General features: G+C 25.8%; 1 protein-coding gene across 8 annotated transcripts; it reads right to left on the bottom strand.

Moving 5' to 3' along the window:
* On the bottom strand, window positions 1-23,424 carry LOC122849485 (protein abrupt). 8 transcript variants are annotated; one of them, XM_044148200.1, is made up of 8 exons: window positions 23,353-23,424; window positions 18,590-18,792; window positions 17,730-18,229; window positions 14,218-14,457; window positions 12,829-13,032; window positions 12,560-12,725; window positions 12,424-12,477; window positions 1-4,975 (listed from the first exon to the last, which is right to left on the bottom strand). In XM_044148200.1, the coding sequence occupies exons 3-8, from the start codon at window positions 17,934-17,936 to the stop codon at window positions 3,957-3,959; spliced, it is 1,890 nt and encodes a 629-aa protein (XP_044004135.1). In that variant the 5' UTR covers window positions 17,937-18,229; window positions 18,590-18,792; window positions 23,353-23,424; the 3' UTR covers window positions 1-3,956. The 8 variants fall into 8 exon arrangements, with proteins under 8 accessions (XP_044004135.1, XP_044004141.1, XP_044004125.1 ...); XM_044148206.1 differs by lacking the exon at window positions 23,353-23,424 and adding an exon at window positions 22,636-22,731; XM_044148190.1 differs by lacking the exon at window positions 23,353-23,424 and adding an exon at window positions 22,220-22,546.
* Between the last annotated feature and the right edge of the window lie 325 nt (window positions 23,425-23,749).

The raw sequence follows: 23,749 nt of genomic DNA, 5'->3' as shown, positions 1-23,749 counted from the left end.
TTGTTTTTTTTTTTTTTTCCTTTTACTTTTTTTGTGTAAATATCACGTATCCAAGTAATTTACATTTCACTACGTACATAATATTAATTTATCATCTATTTACATACAACTATAATTATGCAAACAACTATTTCACCAAACTTTGCAATATTCATTTTTTTAATTGCTATTTCGAAAATTATTTTTTTTTTTCTATTATCCATCATTGTTTTTCGGTTTTTGTAAACTTTATATTTTAATCTCACACACATAATTATTTGCAATCATCCATACTCATATTTAAAAACCAAATAATAATAGTTTCAGTGACAAAAAAAAAAAAAAAAAGATTATATAAATGTGTAAGTACATTGTATTGCATTGTTAATTTGGAATTATCAGCATTTTTTTTTTTTTTTTTTTTTGATATTACGAAACGAAAGAGCTATTAAAATATTGGCAGTGATTTTTCTTTTTTTTTCTTTTCACATTGTAAAAAAATGTTTTTAAAATTTACTTGTCAAGTCTTTTGATATCTGTTAATTTATTCATTTTTTTTTTTTTTTTTTTCATTATTGCTACATTCGTTCCGTTTTTAATTGTTTACAATTTTCTTAAAAAACTATGCAGTTGATGTGGGTAAACAGAAAAAAAATTAAAAAAAAAACAGAATGTTTTTTTTTTTTTAATTAAAGAAAAACAAAAAATCAGATTCTCATTGGATATTGTATAGTTGTACAAGTAAATGAAAATTTATAAATTTCTTAATGACAAAAAAATATAAAATAAAAATTAATATTGTACAATTTAACGTAAAAAGTAGACACCATTATGTGATTTAGTTGAGAATAAAAGAAAAAACAAACAATTGTATAGTATTTTTTGATATCATACAGACTGAAATACATTTAACAGATTTATGGAGGTAGCAATGGCAATATATAATATATATGTTTTTTCTTCATTCTGATAGTATAAATTAATGTGGTTCTATGTAAAACAAATAGTAGTTGAGTAAAGAAAAAATAAATAAATAAAGAAAAAAAAAAAAACAAAAAAAAATATTTTTCATTTATTTATATGTAATATTTATCACGGCCTGCCTGCTTCAGTTATTTCCTGAGTTTATTTTTTTTTTTTTAAATCACAATAATATGTTATTATTTTACAACATTTATCGTAAATATTTTGATAAGTACCTGAGACACAAATAGCATCAATATAACAGAATAATTATATTTTTATCAATCGAAAATTTTACAAAAAAATAATAATAATAATAAATATTTATTAAAATTATTATTATTTAATTCAAACATTTATTGTCCTGAGTTATAAACAATAAATAAAAAAATATTGTTTATATTATTAAATGCAATAATCGATTGATTATTATAATCTGTTGATTGTTAGCTAATTGTGTTTTTTTCTTTTACATATTTTAAACTATTGCAATACTGTAATTGGTTATCTGTATTCATATAATTATTATTGAACAAAGTGACTATTGCAGACTATATTACGTTGGTAAGACAAGATTGTATTTATAATTATTATTGGTTTTTGTTTTTTTTTTTTTATTTTACCCACTTTTTGCTTTCTATTTTTTATTTTATGTTATTATCTTTTTTATTTATTATTTATTTGTCAGTAAAAAATATAATTTGTAAAAATCTGTGTATACATATACTTATATATACATACATGTATATTTTTATTTATTCATCTTTATTTTTGTATATTGAAATAATCTTAAGTGATAGAGAGACTTGACTTTGTCACTTCAGTGGATATCTGGCTCGTTTTATACTACTGTCATTTTTTAGTTTCAATATTATTAATATTATTATTTTTATAATATAATTATAATAACTATTTTTAATAAAATCATTATCATACACACATTCATTAATCAGACTCGCCGATTTTCATGGTAAATATCATTCAAAACAAATCAAAAATGTTATGGCTCTTGCAACTCACTTTTTTTTTTCTTTTTTTGTTTTTTTGTAAAACTAGACGCTCTTATCTTTCTATGGCACAGAATAATTTTTTCTTTTTTTTTTTTCTCGTAAATTTCGAGTTGAGTATGTATTCAAAAAATTTTTGTACTCTGAAAGTTGATTTTATGCATTCATTTGCTTCAACTTTTTCCAATTGTTTAGCGTGATTTCTTATTTGCAATTTTTTTTTTTCAATCTTTATAAAATAGCTAATAGAGAGCTTCAAGGCAAGAATTGGTATCTTTGTACCGCTAAGACCTGGATTTTTTTTTAAATTTTATTATTTAAAATTTTTTTTTAATATTTATTTATTTATAGAATTCTGTAAGTACTGTACCCCGTCTGTGGATTTAACTTTATTTATTTATTTTTTTGATCGTACAACTAACACTGATTTTGTACTAATTTTAAATTTTATATTTTTTCAACTAATTTATTACTAATTGCAAAATCGTATACACTGCAAAACCACATTCATTTATTCTCGTATACGTTTTCGTATAATTGATGAAAAAATTGAAAATAAAAACTGAAAGAAGGCATGAAAAATCGTCCACAGCCAGGGCGGAATTTTTTTTTTTTTTTTTTGTGTCGAATTCTATACATAAATTTATCCTCAATTATAACAAAAAAAAACGCATTGCTTCTTTCAGTATTGATACTATGCTCTTAAAAAAAAAAAAAAAAAAAAAAAAAGTATATTTTTCCTTAAATTTTATATTTTACTAATTTAAATTCTCTTCAGATATTTTAATTTTTTTCAATTTTCATTCGTGCAGATATTGACATAATCTAAACTTAAACATCATTATTCATTCACGAGCTCATTTTTATAATTAATTATTAATTTTCAAAATTTTAATTTAAAGAAAAATTCATTTTCTTTTCAACAATATGTTTTTTTACATATTAATCAAATAACTCATATAAATGCGAAACATAAAATTATTTTTAGAAATGGCAATATTATTATTTTTTGTTTTTCATTTTTTAATTTTCATGACAAAATTATTCATGTTCATTATTTGAAATATAATAATCAGTAATATTTAACTCAACAATTAATTTAACGAAAAAAAATTGAAGCCAAAACAAATTTAAGTAAGCATCGTAATAATCGTTTTTGATTGTCGTCAAACTGAATAATAAAAATAAAAAAAAAACTATCATTAATAACATATGGTCCAATGACATAAAAAAAAAAAAAAAAAACTAGAAATTATTATAAATTTTTTTTTTTTTTTTTTTTTGAAAACATTGAATGTGATAAAAAAAAAAATAGCAATGTCTTCATTCATCAAATATACTCACGTTTATTATGTTTCTTTTTTTTTTTTTTTTCTTTCATTTTTTTTTATCTTTAAACATGCTTAATCACTTTGTAATTTTTATTTTTAATTAAAAATTACAAAGTTCTCAAAAGGACGGTGTAAAAATCCATTTCAATATTTTCGTATCAACAAATATTATCAATTTTTATATCATTTTTTTTTTTTTTTTTAAATAAAAAAAAATAATAAAAAATAAACGGAAAAGTAAAAAAAAAAAAAACAAATTATAATATAATAAAAAATATAAAACACTTGTAAACGTAATAACTTTCTGTTGCTCTATTATGTGCACTGAGGTAGACGGATGGAATTAGTTATAAGAATGTATATAAAACCATTTTATGTATATTGACTCAAAATAAACTTTGTTTCTTTGCCGAGAGATTCTTTTATAGATTTTGTTATCTTCATCCAGTAAGTATATAATAATATAAAAAAAAAATTAGATCTACAATATATGAGGTAGTAAATGATAGATTCTTCTATTTTTTTCTTTTTCTTCACGTAAAAAATAAACATCATGGTTGAGGCTCTTGCATTCTTAAGAAATATTATTTTTTTTAAAATAATAATAATAATAATAATAATAATAATAATAATAAAAGAAAAATTAATAAAAAAAAAAAACAATAATAAAACGACATTATTCAGCTTTGAGTGCTTCAGGCTCATCATTATCACTGAAATCATCATCCTCGCCATTTGATGATTCAGCCTCATCATCTTCATTATTACGTAAATGAATATTATCTGATTTATCATGATGTTGATCATTACGATCTTCATGAACAACCCCTCGTCCCTCATCACGACTAATCATTGGATAATCTTCAAGTCCACGAGCACCAAGTTTATCCATTGCATTCATATGTGCAAGTTTAGCAGCACGTGCTGTTGCGATTGCAGCCTGTTGTTCAGGACTAAGACCCATTGATAATGCTGAATTTTCAGCAATAAATTGTAAATATGTATCCAATAATGCTGATCCAGTTGCACTATTATGATGTCCAGGTATATTTTGATGCATTGGCAAGTGTCCAGACCTATGCATTGGTGGTGTATTTGGCTCACGATTATGTCCATGTAACATATTATCCATTGTTTTAGCAGCAGTTCCGGTTTTATTATTTGTGATTTTTGTTATAACTGTATTGTTATTCGGTGTCGATGATCCATATCTTAAACTTAATGGTAATGTTAAGTCTTCTGGATCATCACCACCACATATTGAACTACCAGCTTCTGATGGTGCACCACCACCACCACCTCCACTACTACTACCACGAGGTAATTCAAGACGCATATCATTTCTACGTGGACCAGTTGGACTAGCACGTGCACGTAATTCAGCAGCACTAACTTTAACACCAGCTTTAGCAAGTAAACGTGATGCAAGTTCAGGATCAAAAGCACTTGGCATTGGTAAAACTGGAAGATCTTTTGTACTTATACCACGATGTTGACGTGACATATGTGAATGTAATGAATTACGTGATTTAGCAACAGTACCACACAATACACAACGATAACCCGGACATACTGTATGTTTATCTTCTAAATGTGTACGTAATGTATGAGCTGAACGATATATTTTACCACATTTTGGACATGGTCGTGGATCTGTTGCTCGTACTCTCATCATATCGAGACCTCTTCTTGAAACTGAAATAATAAATAAATAATAAAAAATTTGTTTTACGAAAAAATAAAATCAAATAAATAGATGAAAAAAAATTAATTAATTTAAATTAAATAATAAAATTAGTATAATACAAAAATCATAATTAATAAATAAAAAAAGAATTTTAAAAAACAAAAATATATTAATTTTTAAAATGGGTCATTGGGTAAGTACTGAATGATGAAAAAAAAGTACTCTTATTTGTTTAACTTCACTCGGAATTGTCTTTTATTATACAAATCGTTACTTAAATAATAGAACCTCAATTTATTGATTTTTTTTATTGGAAGTTTAATATAGATTTTTTTTTTTAATATTTATATAATATAATATAATATATTTAGGTTCCTTTGTTTTTTCAATTATTCTTTTTTTTTTTTGTTTTTGTTTTTTTTTTTTTTCTAGTATAAATAATAATCTAACTGTTTTTTTTTTCATTTTTTTTTTTTTTTTTGTTGTATTTTAAAATATTCTGTTGATGATTTTGATCGACATCTGACTCGTTAATCCAAAAGTTTTTTTTTTTTTTTTGTTTTTTTCATCAACGTAATTTTATACGTTGTAATTATTTATATTTTTCAACGAAAGACTAGTTCATTTTACTGGGCACAAATCAAGTGTCGAGTTTATCATTTATTAATTTTTTGTTTTCTATTGTATCTGTTTGTTTTTTTTTTGTTTTAGGAGATGTACAAAAATAAACCAGAGTTCAGATTTAATATTTGACAAATGCTAACTGTTTGATTCTATACAATAATAAAAAGAATGTTTGTTGTTGATTTTTGTGTTTTTTTTTTATTCAACACTGCACTGGAATTTAAAATAATAATTATTATTTTTGAATATTTTGTTATACTCTGTATCTAAATAATATATTATTTGACTGTTAATAATTTTGATGAATCACTTTGATCATTTAATATATATTTTCAATTAAAATCTAAGGCTGTCTTATTTACCTAGAAAAGAACATTTTTTTTTTTATTTCATATTTTTTTTTTTTCAAAATGTCCAGTACGAAGTTTATTATTTTATTTAACATTACATGTTTTCCTTTTTTTAAAAAAATGCATTATTTCTTATAAATACTGTTAATTTTTCTTTTATTTTGACTATTTACAACATATTTCTGAAGAAAAAAAAAATAATAAAAAAAAAAAGAAATAAAAAATTTGCTGATCTGTATACACATGTGCGCCTTAAGTCTACATGTATTGACATATTTTTTTCATTTGGGAAAAATAAAACCAAATAGAAGACATTTTGTACGCTTCGATATCACTATTATCATAACTCAGTTCAATCAGTATATATGGAAACATAATATTATCTTTTATTTTTTGACTTAATAATATTTTTAAAAAAAGGTATTTATTTTAATAAATAAATGATAGTAATAATATTTAATAAATTATAAATATCAAAATGATAATAAAATAATTAAAGAATCACACGTAAGTCCATCTGAGTGCTTTCATTTCTTTCCACTTATCACCATGTTTAATTCTCATATGATTTCTAACACTATTTGGATGTGTAAATGTTTTTCTACATGTTAATACAGGACATGTTGATGAATCACGTGGATAATGTTCATCAAGATGTATTCTCATATCACCAATACTTGGTGTTATCTTACTGCACAATGGACAAATAAATCCATGTTGATGTTGTTGCATCAGACGATCATGAAGAACAGTTGTATTATCTGGTTGTTTGATCACCATGCCACCACCACCACTACCACCATCATCATGATAATCCTCTTCCTCGATCATCAATTCATCTTTCACAAACCGTTGACTCTGACGATGATGATGATGATAAACTGCATTCTCGTCATCATCTGCAACCACCACACCACACGAAAACACTTTTATCCTCTTCTCGATATTTCTTTTTTTTTATAATTTCCACCCAACATCCAAAAATTAATACAAAAAAAAAAAAAAAAAAAAAAAAAAAACAAAAATAAGAAGGAATTTGCAAATAAAAAAAAATAAGAAAATAAATCTAAAAAAATATATATAAAAAAAAAAAATCAATCATTGAAAATAAAAGATAACGAGAAATTTTTTTTTTTTTTTTTAAAAAAGGGGTTTTTTTTTTTTTGACTCGACTTGACGTGTTTTTAAATTATTGTTGGATTTGTGGTGAAGAAGGATTCGAAAATTATATTATTATCGGTATCTGTTTGTTTGTTTGTTCGTTTTTTTTTTTTTTTTTTTTGTTGCATAATCAATTCTGATAATTTGAACTTGATGATCTTTGATGAATGCCATGGGCTTGTAATTGATGATTAATCAAATAGTGTTTTGTTTTACAACGTTTTCCACATCGACTACACTGGGGCCAGGTATCAGGTGGTGGCCAATTTGAATGTACATTTTTTACATGTTGACGTAGATTACTTGGTGATGAATAACTTCTGCCACAATAACGACACAATGGCCTTTTATCATCATGACGTAGTGCTGTATATAGTCTTGCGAAATTGTCCACTGCTTGTGTTGTATTCTCTGATGACAGGGTGGTTCCACCAGCCAATCCAACATCCTCCCGTTTTGACACCACCGATCCTACAACCAGGACGTGCCCATCAGATCATTCTATTTTTTTTTTTTTTTTTCAATTTTTAATCATTCACTCTTTGCAAATCATTTTTCGTACTTTTTTTTTTTTGTTTATGTTTTTATACTAGGCAAACTCACATACACACACACAAACACACTACTCTCGTACTCTCAGGGCATACCCGGTTGTAGGATGGTGTTTTTTTTTTAATTTATTTATGTAATTATCATTAATATTATTAATTATTATTACCATGATTATTATTTTCTTTTAATATATATATTTATATACTTTAATTACTATCATTATCATTATTATTATTTTTAATTTTATAAAGTATTAATTATTTGTTGTTTCATATTGCGCATCGTCTTGATTATTATTACATAACATTCAATTTTTATATTTTTTTTGAATAAATAAAACTTTGTGTAATACAACAATGAGTATATGGAATTGAATGGATTATTGTGTATTTTTGTAAATAAAAAAGCAAGAAAATAAAAAATAAAATACTTAAATTATTGAAAATAAAAAAAGTATGATGAGAGAATCTAGTTATGAAACTAACATCGAATAAAACAACGAATAACTTGAGAGAGGTCTTGTATTGATCGGTACACTTTCTCGTACATCACGTCGAGTATCATATTACCACGAATCTCTTCTTCATTCTATCAGAATATTATCATGCTTGAATTTTCTTTTTTTTGGATTTAATTACAGATTTATATCTTTTTTTTAAATTCATTAATTCTCGAAATTATCAAGGTCTTTATAAATATGTTAATTATTTTTTCATTTAAAAAATAATAGGATGTATTGAGGTATAAAATTTGTAATTATTGTAAATGCTTCAATTAGCTGAATTTTTATAAAAAATATTTCCTTTTGAAATTTAATTGCATTTAAGATAAACGGGTGTATTCATTTTGGTATTTAGTTGAGAGTAAGACAATTTTGGTGTTGGCACACCTACTATTCCCGTTATGCACAAGAGAGAAATAAAGAGAGAAAGATAGAAATAGAAAGAAGCATTGAAATGGGATGAGTTGTGTGGGCGGTATCATATGAAGCTCGAGTAGTTGATACCAAAGGTTCCCATCGAATAGCCAAGAACCAAGAAGATGGTCAATAGAGGTGGCAAAATGGAGAAACACAAGGGGAGAAAGGTCAGATCAATGTGAACATTTCCGCAAAATTGGCTCACGAATCGATCCATTGGCAAGCCTGGACCCTCTGGGAATAATTTCATGTTCATCTATTATTCTCATTACTCCAAAAAGCCTCTTATCAAACTCTCTCTCTCTGTCTCATTTAACCCTTTCTTCCTTTTAACCCCTCCAATTTTTAACTAAACACCCCTACCAATGTAATATCATAGCCACCGCAAAATTATAAAATTTATAAACAATTTTTTTTCTTTTATTAGATATGAAATAAAAAAAAAAAAAATATTAAAAGTAAAGATGAAAAAAAAAAAAAGTTTTTTACAATGCAATATGAGTTGTTTTTGATTTGAGTTATGTCTGGTCACGTCTTTAATATATATTTGAAGGGAGATTCTTGGCTCCCCATGGATATTTGCCAAAGGATATTATCCCAGCTCAATCAATCTTTTTCATGACAGCTAGATTTTTTTACAGTCCATCGATTACAAATATATATATATATATATTTTTTTTTTCATTTTAATATATTAGTAATTATCAAATTTAACAAACTTTTATTATAAATTAAAGTTGATGAATAATATACTCATGATTATCTGAATTATGAAAATTTTTTAAATGTCAGTGTTATTAATGAAATTAAAGATAAATAAATAAATAAATAAATAAAAATAGAGTAGTTTAATTTTAACACTTTGATTGTTTGTTATTATATATATTGACTGTCCTAATTTTGATTATTTTGATTTTATTATTATATGATAATTGTATTGTTTTATTATTTTACCTTGATAATGATTATTGTTAAGTTTGCTACAAGGGGTGGGACAATAAAATCGATGATAATCGTAAATGTACAACTAAAAGTCTCACCTTATCACGATCTTATTTTTACAGTGATAGATGATTTCTAATCTGGCACACCCTCGTTTTTATCGGGTCACGTTTTTTCTTACCTCCCCGCATATCCGAAAAAATAATAAAAAAAAACATGAGTCGTTTTCCAAATGACTATGTCAAAAAAAAAAAAAAAAACCCAAGGGTTTTTCAAAAGCTTTTAAGGTGGTTTAATGATTTTAAAAATTTTAAATAATTAGACTTAGAAAAATAATCGCTACGAAAACTGTATGATTCATTATTCAAAAACAAAAAAAAATATGTTTTTTTTTAATTCAAATAATTTAAGCAATTTAATTCGAGAAAAGTTTTCTAGTAAGAAAATTCATAAATGTATCTATATAACTTATAAATAAATGTAAAATAAATAAAAAAAAGTTTTTTTTTTATCGTTGGTAGAAAAAAAAAAAAAAGATAAGTGTAATTTTGTTAAGTCAGTTTGAATGGTCGAGAGAGCTTGCAAGAAAATAGAACAAAAATAGAGAATTAAACAAATTAAAATGAGAATTGAGCAAGAGAAAGAGAGAGGAAAAAAAAGCTGGGCATCTGTACTTCCATTACCAAACAAAATCAAGTTGGGGTGAGTGTGCACGGATAGATGGAAGAGATTCGTGGAAACACAGTGAAATTGGATAAGCCACGAGGGTTTTTACCCTCATATGAGACTAAACTTTTCGGTCTCTCGTATGTCCAAAAGTTTCAATCGATATATCTCTCCCATTGGACATGTTTCATTCGACGAAAATTCGAAAATTCCAACAAGGCACAAAATAAAAAAAAATAACAAAAATAATCTTTTGTAATTTGAAAAGTGTGTGTGTGTGTTCTCGTAATAGCTAAATTTAGGTAAACTTTTTTTTTGCTTTTTTTCTTTTTGCTTTAAAAATTGATTCGTCCTATTGGCATTAATTAATACTAATCAATTTTTTTTATCAACTAAAAACTAATATTCGTATTTTTTGTTCTTGCATCATATAGATTCAGTCTGTATCATGAAACATTTTACATATGATCGCATGAAAAAAAACTATTATTTTCGAAATAATATGTTTTTACTGGTTTTTTTTTTTAACTATATTTCATCATGATTTTTAAATGCATGGTAAAATATTATTAATTTTTATCATCACTCCAAGCATCAATATTTCCAAATTGTTGTGATAAACTCAAGTGCGCAGATCCACCAAGTAACTGCGCATTTCCACCACCACTACCACCTTCACCAAGATCACCAGGCTGCACCTGATAAACTGGATAACGTTTTCTCTTTCTAATTCCATGCATTGATAATAAATGTATTTGTAAATATTGTTTTGTTTTAAATTGTTTGTTACAAACATGACATGATATATATTGTGTTTGTACAGTATGAACATTAACAATATGCTGTTTTAAATTTGAATTATTTGAATATATTTTTCCACATTCAGGACATTTTGGTTTTCCTGTTATTGTTAAATCCATATTAGGATTTTGATGTTGTTGATATGGATCACATGATTGCATATATTTTGCACTTGATGTTACTTGAAGACTTTGTAAATTATTTTGTAATTTGTGATGCATAACTGTTAATTGTTCACTATTTAATGACAATGGATTAAGAGAATTTAAATGCTGCTGCTGTTGCTGCTGTTGTTGCTGCTGCTGTGTTGTTGATTGTGACTGTTGATTTTGTTGGCTGGCGGAAAGACGTTGTTGTTTATTATCATAACGTTGTTGACGTGATGATTCGTCACGTGATGATGATGATGATGATGACGATGATGACGTTGTTGTTTGTAGATGTTGAGGCATGTCTTCAGGTGTCATTGTGTCGATACGTCTTCCTGTGTTGTTTCTCGATGACGATCCACCAGGTTGCCAAGCACCAGCATCGTCCGAGGGCTGCCACCGCCCTGGAACCACCAGCCAATTTCAGTTCCTTTTTTTTTCACCATCCATATCCATCCTCAAACACTATCCCTCACTTTTTTTTTTTTTATTCTACTTTTATTTTTTTTTAAACTAACTATCATCATAATTAATATATATATATATTTTTTATTTTTTGCATATTCTATTAATTTATTTATTATTTTTAGATAATTTTCAACCTTTTTTCAGATTTTTTTTTTTTTACTATTAATTTTATCTTCAATGATGACTGCCAATTCCCGAGTCCCAGGTTTTTATTTTTTTTTTTTTTTCTATTTTATTTTCCTTTGCTTTCACTATTTTGCCGATCCTTGCTTACATTACGATTTTTTTTTTTTTTTTTTCAAAGTAATAATATATTTTTTTTTGAAGGAGAAAAAAAAAAAAAAAAAAAAAAGATAAATTTTTAATTTAACTCCCCTGTCACTCGTATTGTTCTTTCATTAAAATAATGTAAATATTGATAGTTTTTATTCTTTTTATTTTTGTGATGGATCTGAGAGGTTTTCTGATTTTTTTTTCTCAAAATTCTTTTTGAAAGGATATAATTTGATAGGATTAAATTTATTCATTTATTATTTTTTTTTTTTAAATATGAAAAAAATAAAAATGTATATAAAGAAATATATATATGTAAGACTTATGAGTGTACGAGAGTTTCATGCATTCAGCGCAAACAATGATAGATTTTATCTAGAGATAGTCGCAGAAACGACAGGAAGATTATTAGTTAGGGACTACGACTGATAAAATAAAACTGATATTTGGAAATTTTTTTATCATCACGATTTTTTTTTTTTTTTTTTTGTATTCTTTTTTTTTTTTTCTTGTTTTGCTTTAGTATTCAAATTTAAATTTAGATTACTTACCGTAATTTGGATCTTGATTGGCTGCGTGAATTCCTGATGGACCTGGCATTAAGCCTGTATCAAAAATATTAACAAATTAGTCATGTAAAAAATGTAATTGATATGTAAAATAAAATAAATATGTTAAATTTTATACCTTGAAGACCAAGAAGTGCTGCAGGAAAACTGTTACGATGATGTTCCATTGAATCATTAAGTAAATCATTTGGTTCCGTTTTGACTGAATTTAAAATACTGTCATTATTTGACATTTCTTCGTCATTTTCAGACATGGAATTTGAATCTTCGCCAATAGATTGTGCCTTAAAATTAATTCAATTATACAAATTATACAAATTAATATTGTAAAATAATTAAGTGTTATGATAATTATGTATATATATATATTTTTTTATAATTGTTTACCTGTATATTATTGCTTGTCGTATGTATTGTTGGTCCGCCTTCAAGTGCCTGTCCAAGAAGAGAGTCTTGAAGTTCATTTTTGTGCTCTAGATGATTACCAACTGGTGGTGAATAACTTCGTGGTCGTTTTTCTGGTGGAGGACTTAGACCACTATCATTTGGGTCATTTCGTGAACTGTCATTCCATAGATTTCTTGGTATTATCTATCAATAAAACAAATAGATATTTAAAATTTAATTATATATTATCATTATTATAATTTCTTTTGTTTTATCGCAAGGGATAAATGATATTTTTTTTTCTTTTATCGAAATGAATGCTTTTAAGATTTTGGTGAAATTCAGTTTTGTTTCAAATATTAAATAAAATAAAAATGCTAAATAATTATATGTATAAACTATATATTGATTAGCATATATTGATGAATTTTGATGATTATAAATATGATTGAAATGTCAGTATGTACAAGCGTGCACATAGATGTATTTTTTTTTCAATGTATATACCAATAAAGTATGTACAAAGATTTTAAACAGAGAGCTCAGTAAAAAAAAAAAAAAAAAAATAGATGCCCCGGTTGTCTCAAAAATTAATACGAGCCTGAGACTGATGAACAGCGTAAATAATTATAATAAATTTAAGGCCAAATGAATACATACATATACATACAAAACTATAAACCTTCAAAAATAATGATAATACGATAATTTTTAAAATAAAAATTCGATAAAAACCTTGAACTTTTGTTAATTGAAAAGTAACTAAGTTTCTATTATTAAAAATAAAAAAAATTTATTTATCATTAAAAAAAAATATTCATAATAATAATAATTTTAAAAGACAAATTTCAAGTTAAAAAAAATTTAAAAAAATTATGATAATGTATGATTTTTTTTTCTTTAAACAAGTATCAAACGGAAAAAACAAAAAACTATTTATTTGTAAATAAGTTTTTTTTGTAATCACTCTATGCATGTGTCATCACCCAAAGTCTTAAACACGTCATAATATTTTTTATTTTTATTCATGATATAAATTTTTTACTTTTTTTCTTTTGTTCTACCAAAAAATAATATATTTCTGAAAAAATAATTTAATGCTACAATGAGAAATACGATTGAATTTGTTGATAACGAAAAAAAAATAATAATAAAATTAAAAAAAAGCTATTTTGATACAACTTATCGCCTATGAGCAGTGTATTAAAATAAAATTGAAACGAAATAAAATAATTATGTACAATATAAGTTTTTTTTTTTAATTCTTAACGATCAAAGGTTAATTACCAATTTTTTTTTTCGTTCTTTTTTAAAAATAATATTGTATATATATATATATAGTAAATATACATTATATAAAATAAAAAAAAATAAATAAATATCATTTACCGGTGAATCACCATTGTCTCGTCCAGTTGATCCAGTTGTTGGTGGATCTTTTGTACCAGCTGTACTACTATTAACATCAGCAAGACCTCGTACCTGAAGCATCTGTGCTGTTTTTAAAAAAGCTGCCAATTGTTCTTGTCCAACATGCACTTCACCGTGATACATAAACCTCAATAAAGATTCCATATCAGATGACGCAACGTCCCTCAAGATAACAATTGGATGTTGACATGGATTAGCCTGAAAAAATTTAATAAAAATTAATAAATAATAAAACAATAACAAATAACAATGAGATAAATATCAATTAAAATATAAATAAAAAATTTAAAAGATACTAAATTATTAATGAGATATATAAAATTTATTTCTTAAATAATAATCAAATATATACAAAATAACAATGTTGAATATCAAATGATTTTGTAATATGTAATATTTATATGTCCTCGAATAAAAAGAAGGATATTACCGTTAGAAAGCAACGTGTAAAATATTACTAATCCAGAAGCGCGTTGGTTGAATCAATTTTTTAAAACCGTGGGTGTTTTGATTTTAACTAGTCAAGTAATTATATATTTATTACCGATATACACATATTGGCTGAGAGTGCCAAGGCGGTCAATAACAAGAAGAAAAGAAACAGTCAATAACTACATTGAAAAAATAAATAACAATTTATTTTCCCCTTTTTATCATTAATTTCATTTTTTTTTTATCATTGTAATTTTATAGTTTAAAGTCAATTATTTGTAATTACTTTTTCATTTTATAATTATATATTTAGAAAAAAAAAGTGTTCCAACATTGGAATATTGGCGAAGCACCCTAACTTATATAGTTTCGAATCGAAAAGTAGGTGGGAAAGACAACTGCATGGTTTCTGATCCGGTTATACGACCAGCTGTCCCCTTTTTTTGCAATCTTGGCTTCATCCAACAAACTCATGTGTATTTTATACTCCACCCATTGTTATACATTTAAAAAAAAAAATTATATGAAATCTATTAAAAATTTACCCTCAACTCAATAACAGCCCCTTTATTATTTTTTTCTGCATGCAGCAGCAAATCGACAATTATTATTTATCATAATAATAATAATAGTTTTTTATTTTAACAAAAAATTATTTACAATGAATAAAGGAGACCAAAACTGTTCCTAATAATTTATTTTTTAGTATTTAAATTGATGCACTTTGATTTAAATGACATTTCTCGATGAGTAAATATAATAATATATAAGTATATAAAAAATAAATAAAATAATGTGATATCAACGAAAAAAAATACAATAAATAAAATAAAGGGAAAAAAAAACTTGTTAGATATATCCAATTATTGACATGATTTTTTTTTTTTCTTGGCTCATTTTGTTTGCTCAGGGTAATTAAATACATCAGATGAAAATAAAATAATAAAAAAAATTATTCAACTGAAACTGAGCATTGCTGGAAGGATCGTTGTCGCGTGGAATGCGCAACCAACAACTACGCACTTCCGTTGATAAAAATACACACGGCATAATGTAACTTGTGTAAAAATTCATGTACACCAAGCCTTAAGACATTCACCGAATAAAAAGGAAAAAAAAAAAATTCTATATAATTTGGCTACATTCAATATATCATAAAAAAAAGTAATTAAATAAATTATTATTCATATTTTTTAATTTTAAAATAATCATGACTTAAAAAAAAATATATATATATACCTATTGCTTCCAGGAAAGTAATTTTTTTCTTTTTTTAATATTGATATTGGATTACATACTTAATTATATATAAATTTCTCTAGGCAATAAAATATAATTTATTTTAAAAAATTGAGGTGATATTATCGAACGATGTATTTTTTATATTTTATTTTTTTCATATACCTCATGTCCCAATGATTACCCCCACTAAATTATGTACCAAGATTTAAAACTGATTTTTCTCCCACTTTTGTTTTTTTGTTTTTTTTTTTTGGCTTTTTTATTATTATTTTATTTTGTTTTTTTAAATAAAAAGTTTTATTTCTTGTTGGTTACGTCGGGTTCATAGTCGAGTATTTGAGCACAGTGTCGCGCTGATTGGATAGTTGAATTCTTGAATTACATCCTAACATATATAGTAGCAGTGAAGCGTATAGTCAGCCACGCATACCACTCAAAAACATTTCAGTCGGGTCTCTTCTCCTTTTTTATCTTTACCACTTTTCTATCCCATACCATACCTTCCCATCTTAATCTTATATACATACGAGTTTCATTTTTTTATTATTATTTTATATATATATATATATATATACATATATTCATCTTGTTTTGTCGTTTTATTATTTTCATCATCATCTTCATCATCATCATCATATCATCTCCTTTTTCTATATTCCCTGTTTTTATTATTATTATTTTCATACTTAATTTTTTATTATTTTGTATGTCTCGTTTTTTTTTTTTCGTCTCATTTTTTTTTTCTTGCGCATTAATGTGTGACAAGCACACACAACTGTGACTGTATTAGATTTATTATTCACTCGAAAAAATAAGTTAATGTGTAGGTAATGTGAATATTTATATTTATTTATATACAATTATACATACATATTATATTGGGTGTTGTATGTATTTTAAGGTTTCTTTGCGTTGGCCGATTTTATTTTTAGGGAACTAAGTAAGTAATCGTGTATAAAATAAATTTTTATTATGTTAATATATATATTTTGATAAACTGATAATGATAGAAAAAAATATTAATAAATTATTAACTGAGCTTTCAGCTATACAAATAATAAATATTAAGTTATAGTTATTTAATGATATTTTTGTTTTTTCTTTATTTGTTGATTTGATTGCAATAATTTTTTTAAATATTTTTTAGCGCGTGTGCAACAAATAGACAAGATACACGTGCCAACAACCCCACACTTAAATATAGAATATAGAGCAGTGGTGCGTTAACCATCCGTGGCAGCATGACCAGACATAAAAAACCACCCAGACACTTTACAAATAATATGTATACATAACCGAAAAATCAACGGAATAATTGCATAAATTTTTCAATAAATACATTGTAAAACAAATTTTCAATATTTTAATTTTTATGATTCATATGAAATAAACTACAATTATTTATTTGAAGAAAAAAAAAAAAATGGAGTTAATTTAATTAATATTAATTGAAATTGTGAAATATTGGTAAAAATTTTTCTTCGGATTATTATTTTGTTATTATTCTGCTTTTTTCTGGACTAATTTGTATTACTCCGAAATTGGCTAATTCCAAAAATCCAAATTCCAGAAAAAAACGGAGTAAATAACGAAAAAGACATGGAAATTACGAAGAAAATCAAGAATTGAATTGTTGTATTTTCAAGAGTTTTGCGATGACTTTTTTATAGTTTTTTTTTATTTTTTAAACAAACCTAAATGAAAAAAAAAAAATCTATTGGGTATATAATAATAATAATATATGTATACAATACTTGAAAATATTTTCATTGATATTAGAATAAATTTTAAATTACCTTGAGTAGCCGACGAAAGTAGGGACTGCATGCTGAAAGAACAACTTTGTGAGCAGTAAAACTGCTACTATCACATGCAAGTGTTACATCAATAAAATCCTCTTCATCACGTAAATGACGAAAAGAACTCAGTATACTAGATTGAAAATCATTCCATCTGAGTGAGTATTGTTGCTCGCCACTCGACGAGGATGATGAAGCCGCCATGGCGTCCACCCCCTCGGGACACGCGGCCGAGGGCACCAAAGGTGCTATTGTGTCCACACTGGCACCACTTGAACTCTAATTTTCACTTGTCCACCTTTTTTTCTTCCTTCCGGTATATTTTATCGATATCTTTCTTTTTTTGTTTTCTTCCAAAAAAATCACCAGTTTTTTTTTTGTTTAAACTTTTTTTTTTTTTTTTTTAATTAAACTTTTATTATTCTTGTTTTTTTTTTCCTCTTTTTTGTATCCAAACTTTTAAATCATAATTTCAGCAATTGAACTTTAATTTACACCTAAAATGAAATATGAAATAAACAGTGTGTTATTAATTATTTTCAGCAGAAAAAAAAGTTTAAAAAGTTGTGTCGAATATTAAGGAAATTACGTAAGCATGAGGTTATTATTAAATTTTTTTAATAGCACAATCTTCTTTGTTGTTTTCGTTAATAAAATTCATTGCAGACAATTGATTATTATGCAGATGATTTTCGAGAAAATATATACGTGTTTTAGTTTTTTTTTTTTTTTTACTATTGGCATAAAGTATGTTTAAACATATTTAATGTATGTTTTAAAAATTCTTAGTATTTAATGAAATGTTGTAAAAGCACAATTAACCATATACATATATAGTAAGAAATAAAAGTCTTTACCCGATGTTAAACTCCTGCGGCAAAATCCGGTCAATTCTTGGAGAAAAGTCAGTACGTCATGCTCGCCACATGGTCACCAAAACCTTAGCAATTTTTTATATCCTACGTGTCCCTTGGCTTTTCCAAATCTCAGCATGTCCCACTGCTTTTAACAATTATCCTCTTTCTGTTTGTAACTTTGCCGCCGCCAAATTCTAGTTTTTCTATTTAAAAAAATAAAAAAAGAAATTGCAACATTATTTCTTGAAAAAAAAAAAAAAAAAAGCTCTAAGAAGTAAAAGCAAAAAAAAAAAAAGAAAATAGGGGATAAAAAGGGAAAAATAAATAAAAAAAAAAACAGAAGTAATATTTTGGAGTCAAATTTCATGGGTATATGTATATATGTATGTGTTTCTGTAGCACTTTGCTGAAGAGAAAGAATAACTTTCAACATCTTAAGACATTTTACAAAATAATGTTAAGGTTTTTCAAATGGAAGAATAAAATAAAGAGCCGATGGTGTGTATAGCACATATTGCGTTTACATCTTTTTTTTTTTTAAGACGAATGGTTTTTACTCACTTAACCACCCCCTCTTTCAACCATCCCTTATGTTTTTTTTTTATTTTTTTCTCTCTTTTATAAACTATTCAGTGATATATTATATATACCTCTCTCTCAATAAAAAAAAAAAAACTTGAACATTACACAAATACATATGCACATTCATACTGTACAGTCCCTTGGTCCCTTATTTCCTGCTTGGTCTGTCTGACTGCCTATATTTACAACTTCTCCCTTTTACTAAAGAGAACCGCACTCTCTTTTGCCTGCAAACGCCCGGACTACAACGACGACCGTTCTCCTATCTTCACCATGCGCCAAAAACCACGCCTCACTCACGTTTTTTTTTTTTTTCTTCTTTCTTTCTCTTTTTTTTTTTACTCACTCAATTATATATTATACCCTAAATTATTAAGACCCAAAAAATTTTAATATATTACAAAAAAATAAAAATCCTATTAGTAATTAATACTTTCTAAAAAAATTGATATTTTTAATAATTTACTCGTATAGTTATCAGCTGATATTGATAAGAGGATTAAATTCGATTCAAAGTACTCTTTTATATCGTGTTTATCAATCAATTATGTTTTTTTTATTTTTAGAAATCAAACCACGCAGTTTATCATTATTTTTTGTTTTTTTTTAAATAAAATTTATTTCAAAGTGACTAAATTAATCGAAATTAGATTGTTTTTTTTTTTTCTATTTTTTCTTGAATAACCAAGTCATGAGAAGATTTGTAAAATTGAGTATGTACCATATAATAAATAAAATTATATTCCCTGAGGGCTTTTTATCGATCAAATAACGAGCCACGCTCAAAACGTCGTTCTGCTAAGACACACAGACTATGCGTCATTTCCGTAACCAATAATAATATTTATTATATACATACATACATATATACATATCAAAATACCTATCTTCTCATGATCACCAGACATAAAAAAAAAAAAAAAAAAATTGACTTATCAAAGTCTGAGAAATAAAAAAAAATATAGGTATATTATTTAATAAATATTTATATTAAAAGAAAATAGTTACAATGATGATTATAACAGTGGTAATATTATGACAAAAACATAATAATAATAAAAAACGAAAGAAAATAAAAAAAAAAAAAAAATGATAAAAGTAAAAGACAGAGGATGACACGAACTCAATAGATGCTTGCTTGACATAATTTGTAACACACACATCTCATGCTGTGTAACATTGTCAGGAAACCAGTATCGAAATTATTTTATTATATATAATACAAACGGAAGCTAACGGCGACATACCACTAGACAAAGTAGTTTAAAAATATAAACCTATTTAAAAATAAATAAGTAATTAAAAATAATCAAAAATTAATAATAATAATAATAATTCATCTTGTTTTGAGATTGTTGACTAATGTTCGTTCGAGACAAACGTGGTTTGATTTGAGAAAAAATATGAGAGAAGGGGATTGACAGATAAATGACACCTTAACTTGAATGCTTATCGAGGTCATCTATCGATTAAACAAAATATGAGTAAAAAAAATATTCACGAAACAATGATTTTAATAAAATTTTTAATGTGTCTATCTTTCCATTCGTTATTTTTATTTTTTTTATTTTCTTTGTGAAATGAGAGAATTGATATTTTTGATTAATTAATTTTTAATGTGTCTGGTTCTAACAAATACATACCTAGACGAATTCAAACGACTTACAAAACTGTGATAATGAAATAATCGAAACTGGTAAAAATAATTTCTCCGACTGACTGTTTTTTTCTAAATTTTGATAAATTTAAGAAAAGCGGAGTAAATCAAAGTAAACAAGAGCAAATTACGAAAAAATCAATAAATTTTTTTCAATATTTCATTGATATTACTTTGATTTACTATGTATTTTTATTAAATATATTTCATTTCGGTCCATTTTTGTTCGTTATAATTCTTTGGATCAGCAAAATAAAAAAAAAAGTAATAAAAAAATGAAAACGGAGTAATTATTTTCATCAAGAAATTCTTTTTTTTTTTTTTAATTAAATTTATAATTATTTTTTTTAATTTAAAAAAAAATAAACAAATTAAAAAAAAGAGTAAAATTGAAATGCGTCGAGCACGTGCGCACGTGAGTTTGAGAATCGCGTTCTTTGCCTTCCTCGCGCCGGATTTATTGATCACACACGTAGCACGCGATATGACGAATAGGCGTAGACAAACTGAGTCTAAATTCAATAAAAAAACTAAATAAAAATAACAAAATATTGTCCTTCACAACCATTAACAATACAATATTATGTAACGAAAAAAAGATAAAATAAAATATGATTACTATATAAAAATATAGCTTTACATTTAATTTTAATTAAAAAAAAATATTAATAAATAAATAAGATGGTAAGATAAAAAAAAATAATAAATATAAATAAATAAATAAAGGAAGCAAGAGGTGGATGCAGACGAGTAGGTCGAATTGTGAATGAACAAGTTCGCGTCCAAGGTCGAGTGTCTCGCGACGCGGGAATAAAAGATGAAAAGAAAGAAGATAAAATAAAAATAAACAAAAAAAAATTTAAAAAAAAAAGTGAAAATTTATATATACGGAGGAAAAAAATGGAGAGAAAAATAAAAAGACAGAATAAAAATGCTGTGCAATTTGTTATTAGTGAATTATGTAAAATATTTTGAATAAATTAATTTATGGAAAAAAATAAATTTATATATTTAATAAAAAGAATCTAGTCGTTGGTTCCTCTTTCTTCTCAACAACAAGGACGCCGCAATTATAACGTCCGTACAATTAACTTTAACGAATGGTTGGCCTTGCGATTAAGCTTAATTAACATCACAGTAACAACTCGTTAATTCTCCAATGATGAACACGTCAATGATTTTCATTATACATATTTTTTTTAATCTTTTAAAACCATGATCGAGTTGGTTATTTATTATCTTCGAAATAATAATAATTACCAAGAAAATAGCTCATTTAAAATTTATAAATTTTTAGACATCACTTTTTTTTTTCTTTTTTCATGACGATGGAATTTTAATAGCATAAAACACACATACACAAATATTGTTTAGAATTTTTCAATACATACCAATAATAATTCCCAAAACAAATTAAGTATAATTTATCAAAAATAACAAAATAGAATCCGAAAAATTGTCACACACATAAACACTGTGGGAATAATACGTCACAGTTTCTCCAAAATAATAACATTTAAAAAAAAAAAAATAAATTATAACACAGATGATAATTTTGCACTATTCACACAAATAAAAAAAACCATTGAATTGCTCAGTATAACCGTCGCAATTATTATCACAGATCATATAAAAACAAATTAATTGTTGAAATAATAATAATAATAATAATAATAATAAACAATTGATTAAAATACAATTATTATGTATATTAAGAAAAATATTAATTATTTCTTCATTTTGTACGTAAAAGAAAAAAAAAAAAAAAAAACGGAGTCAAAAAGACAGAAGAGTATGTAACACGAACCTGATTGCGGGGCGGCGCACCGAATTATGGGATGGTATGCGCTTTGAGTTGTACAGCGGCTTCAATTCTCCTCTCCCTATTACCCCCCACCATCGCAACTCTCGCACTTGCTCAAGACTTTAACCAACTCTATCTAACAAATCCCCTCTTTTATTTTACATTTTGATCCCTTCTGCCAAAATGTACCCAACCAGCAACCACACTGTACTATTCCCCTTCGTGCTAGACTGAGACAGACACAAGCAAACATAAGTCCATTTCCCCCTACCTACCGAATAACAAAAATACATATTCACACCGAATATTTCGTTGCTGTCGTTTTTACTACCCCTCCTTGCCGCAACACAACCGTCTCTCTATGTCGTATTATATGTGTTTACTATTATACGTACTTTGCTATTTTTTTCATCAATCCCCCTTTGGATTGTTTATTGCTTTCTTTCTCACTTTTTCTTATTTTGATAATTTTTTTTTTTTTAATATTCTTCACATCGTTCTGTAAAATATTTTGTTGATAATATATATGTATATGAAGAAATATCAAAAAACAAAAGGATGGGAAAAAGATTTTGCAAAAACTGGATAAATATTAAATTTTGTTTGTTTGTTTTTTTGTTGACATATAATTAATTGGAGTGGTAGGAAAATAGGGCAATTTATACGGGTGGAGATTTCAAATGATGAAAAGTGAGATGATATATTGTTTTGTATACTTACAAAATAATAAAATATATATGATGACAACAAGTCAGTGGCACCCGCGTGGATAGACTGAAGATGACTGAAGAGTGAAGTGCAAGGAATCAAGAATATAATACAAACTAAAAATGAAAAGAAATGCGCGCGCGCACATCATCAAGTAAGAAACTAATACTAGTACATTTTTTACAAGCATTACCATCAGCAATAGAAACAGCAGCAACAGCAGCAGCTAGTACAAAATATACCCGAGCTAACATACATCTACCCCCCCAAAAAAGAAAAAAAAAAAAAAAGTCATACGACACACCGAGAAAAAGCATTAGCGCACCCTTCTTCATGTTCCTATCCTTTCGCTTACCTTTTCTACTTGGCAGCCGCGCACGATTGTCATAATTCCCCTCTTTCTCTTTGC

The sequence above is a fragment of the Aphidius gifuensis genome, linkage group LG1 (genome assembly GCF_014905175.1).
Source record: "Aphidius gifuensis isolate YNYX2018 linkage group LG1, ASM1490517v1, whole genome shotgun sequence".
NCBI classification, from domain to species: domain Eukaryota; kingdom Metazoa; phylum Arthropoda; class Insecta; order Hymenoptera; family Braconidae; genus Aphidius; species Aphidius gifuensis.
Note: the sequence above shows the minus strand (reverse complement) of the source record. Positions and strands in the feature narration are given on the sequence as shown.

What these genes read in the sequence shown, in the direction of transcription:
- LOC122849485 (XM_044148200.1), bottom strand. Translation starts at nt 17,936, where the DNA reads ATGGCGGCTTCATCATCCTCGTCGAGTGGCGAGCAACAATACTCACTC. An exon ending in GAGACAATGGTGATTCACCG is followed by an intron (nt 13,033 to 14,217) that starts GTAAATGATATT and finishes TTTTATTGATAG; the next exon opens with ATAATACCAAGAAATCTATG. An exon ending in AGCACTTCTTGGTCTTCAAG is followed by an intron (nt 12,478 to 12,559) that starts GTATAAAATTTA and finishes TTTTTGATACAG; the next exon opens with GCTTAATGCCAGGTCCATCA.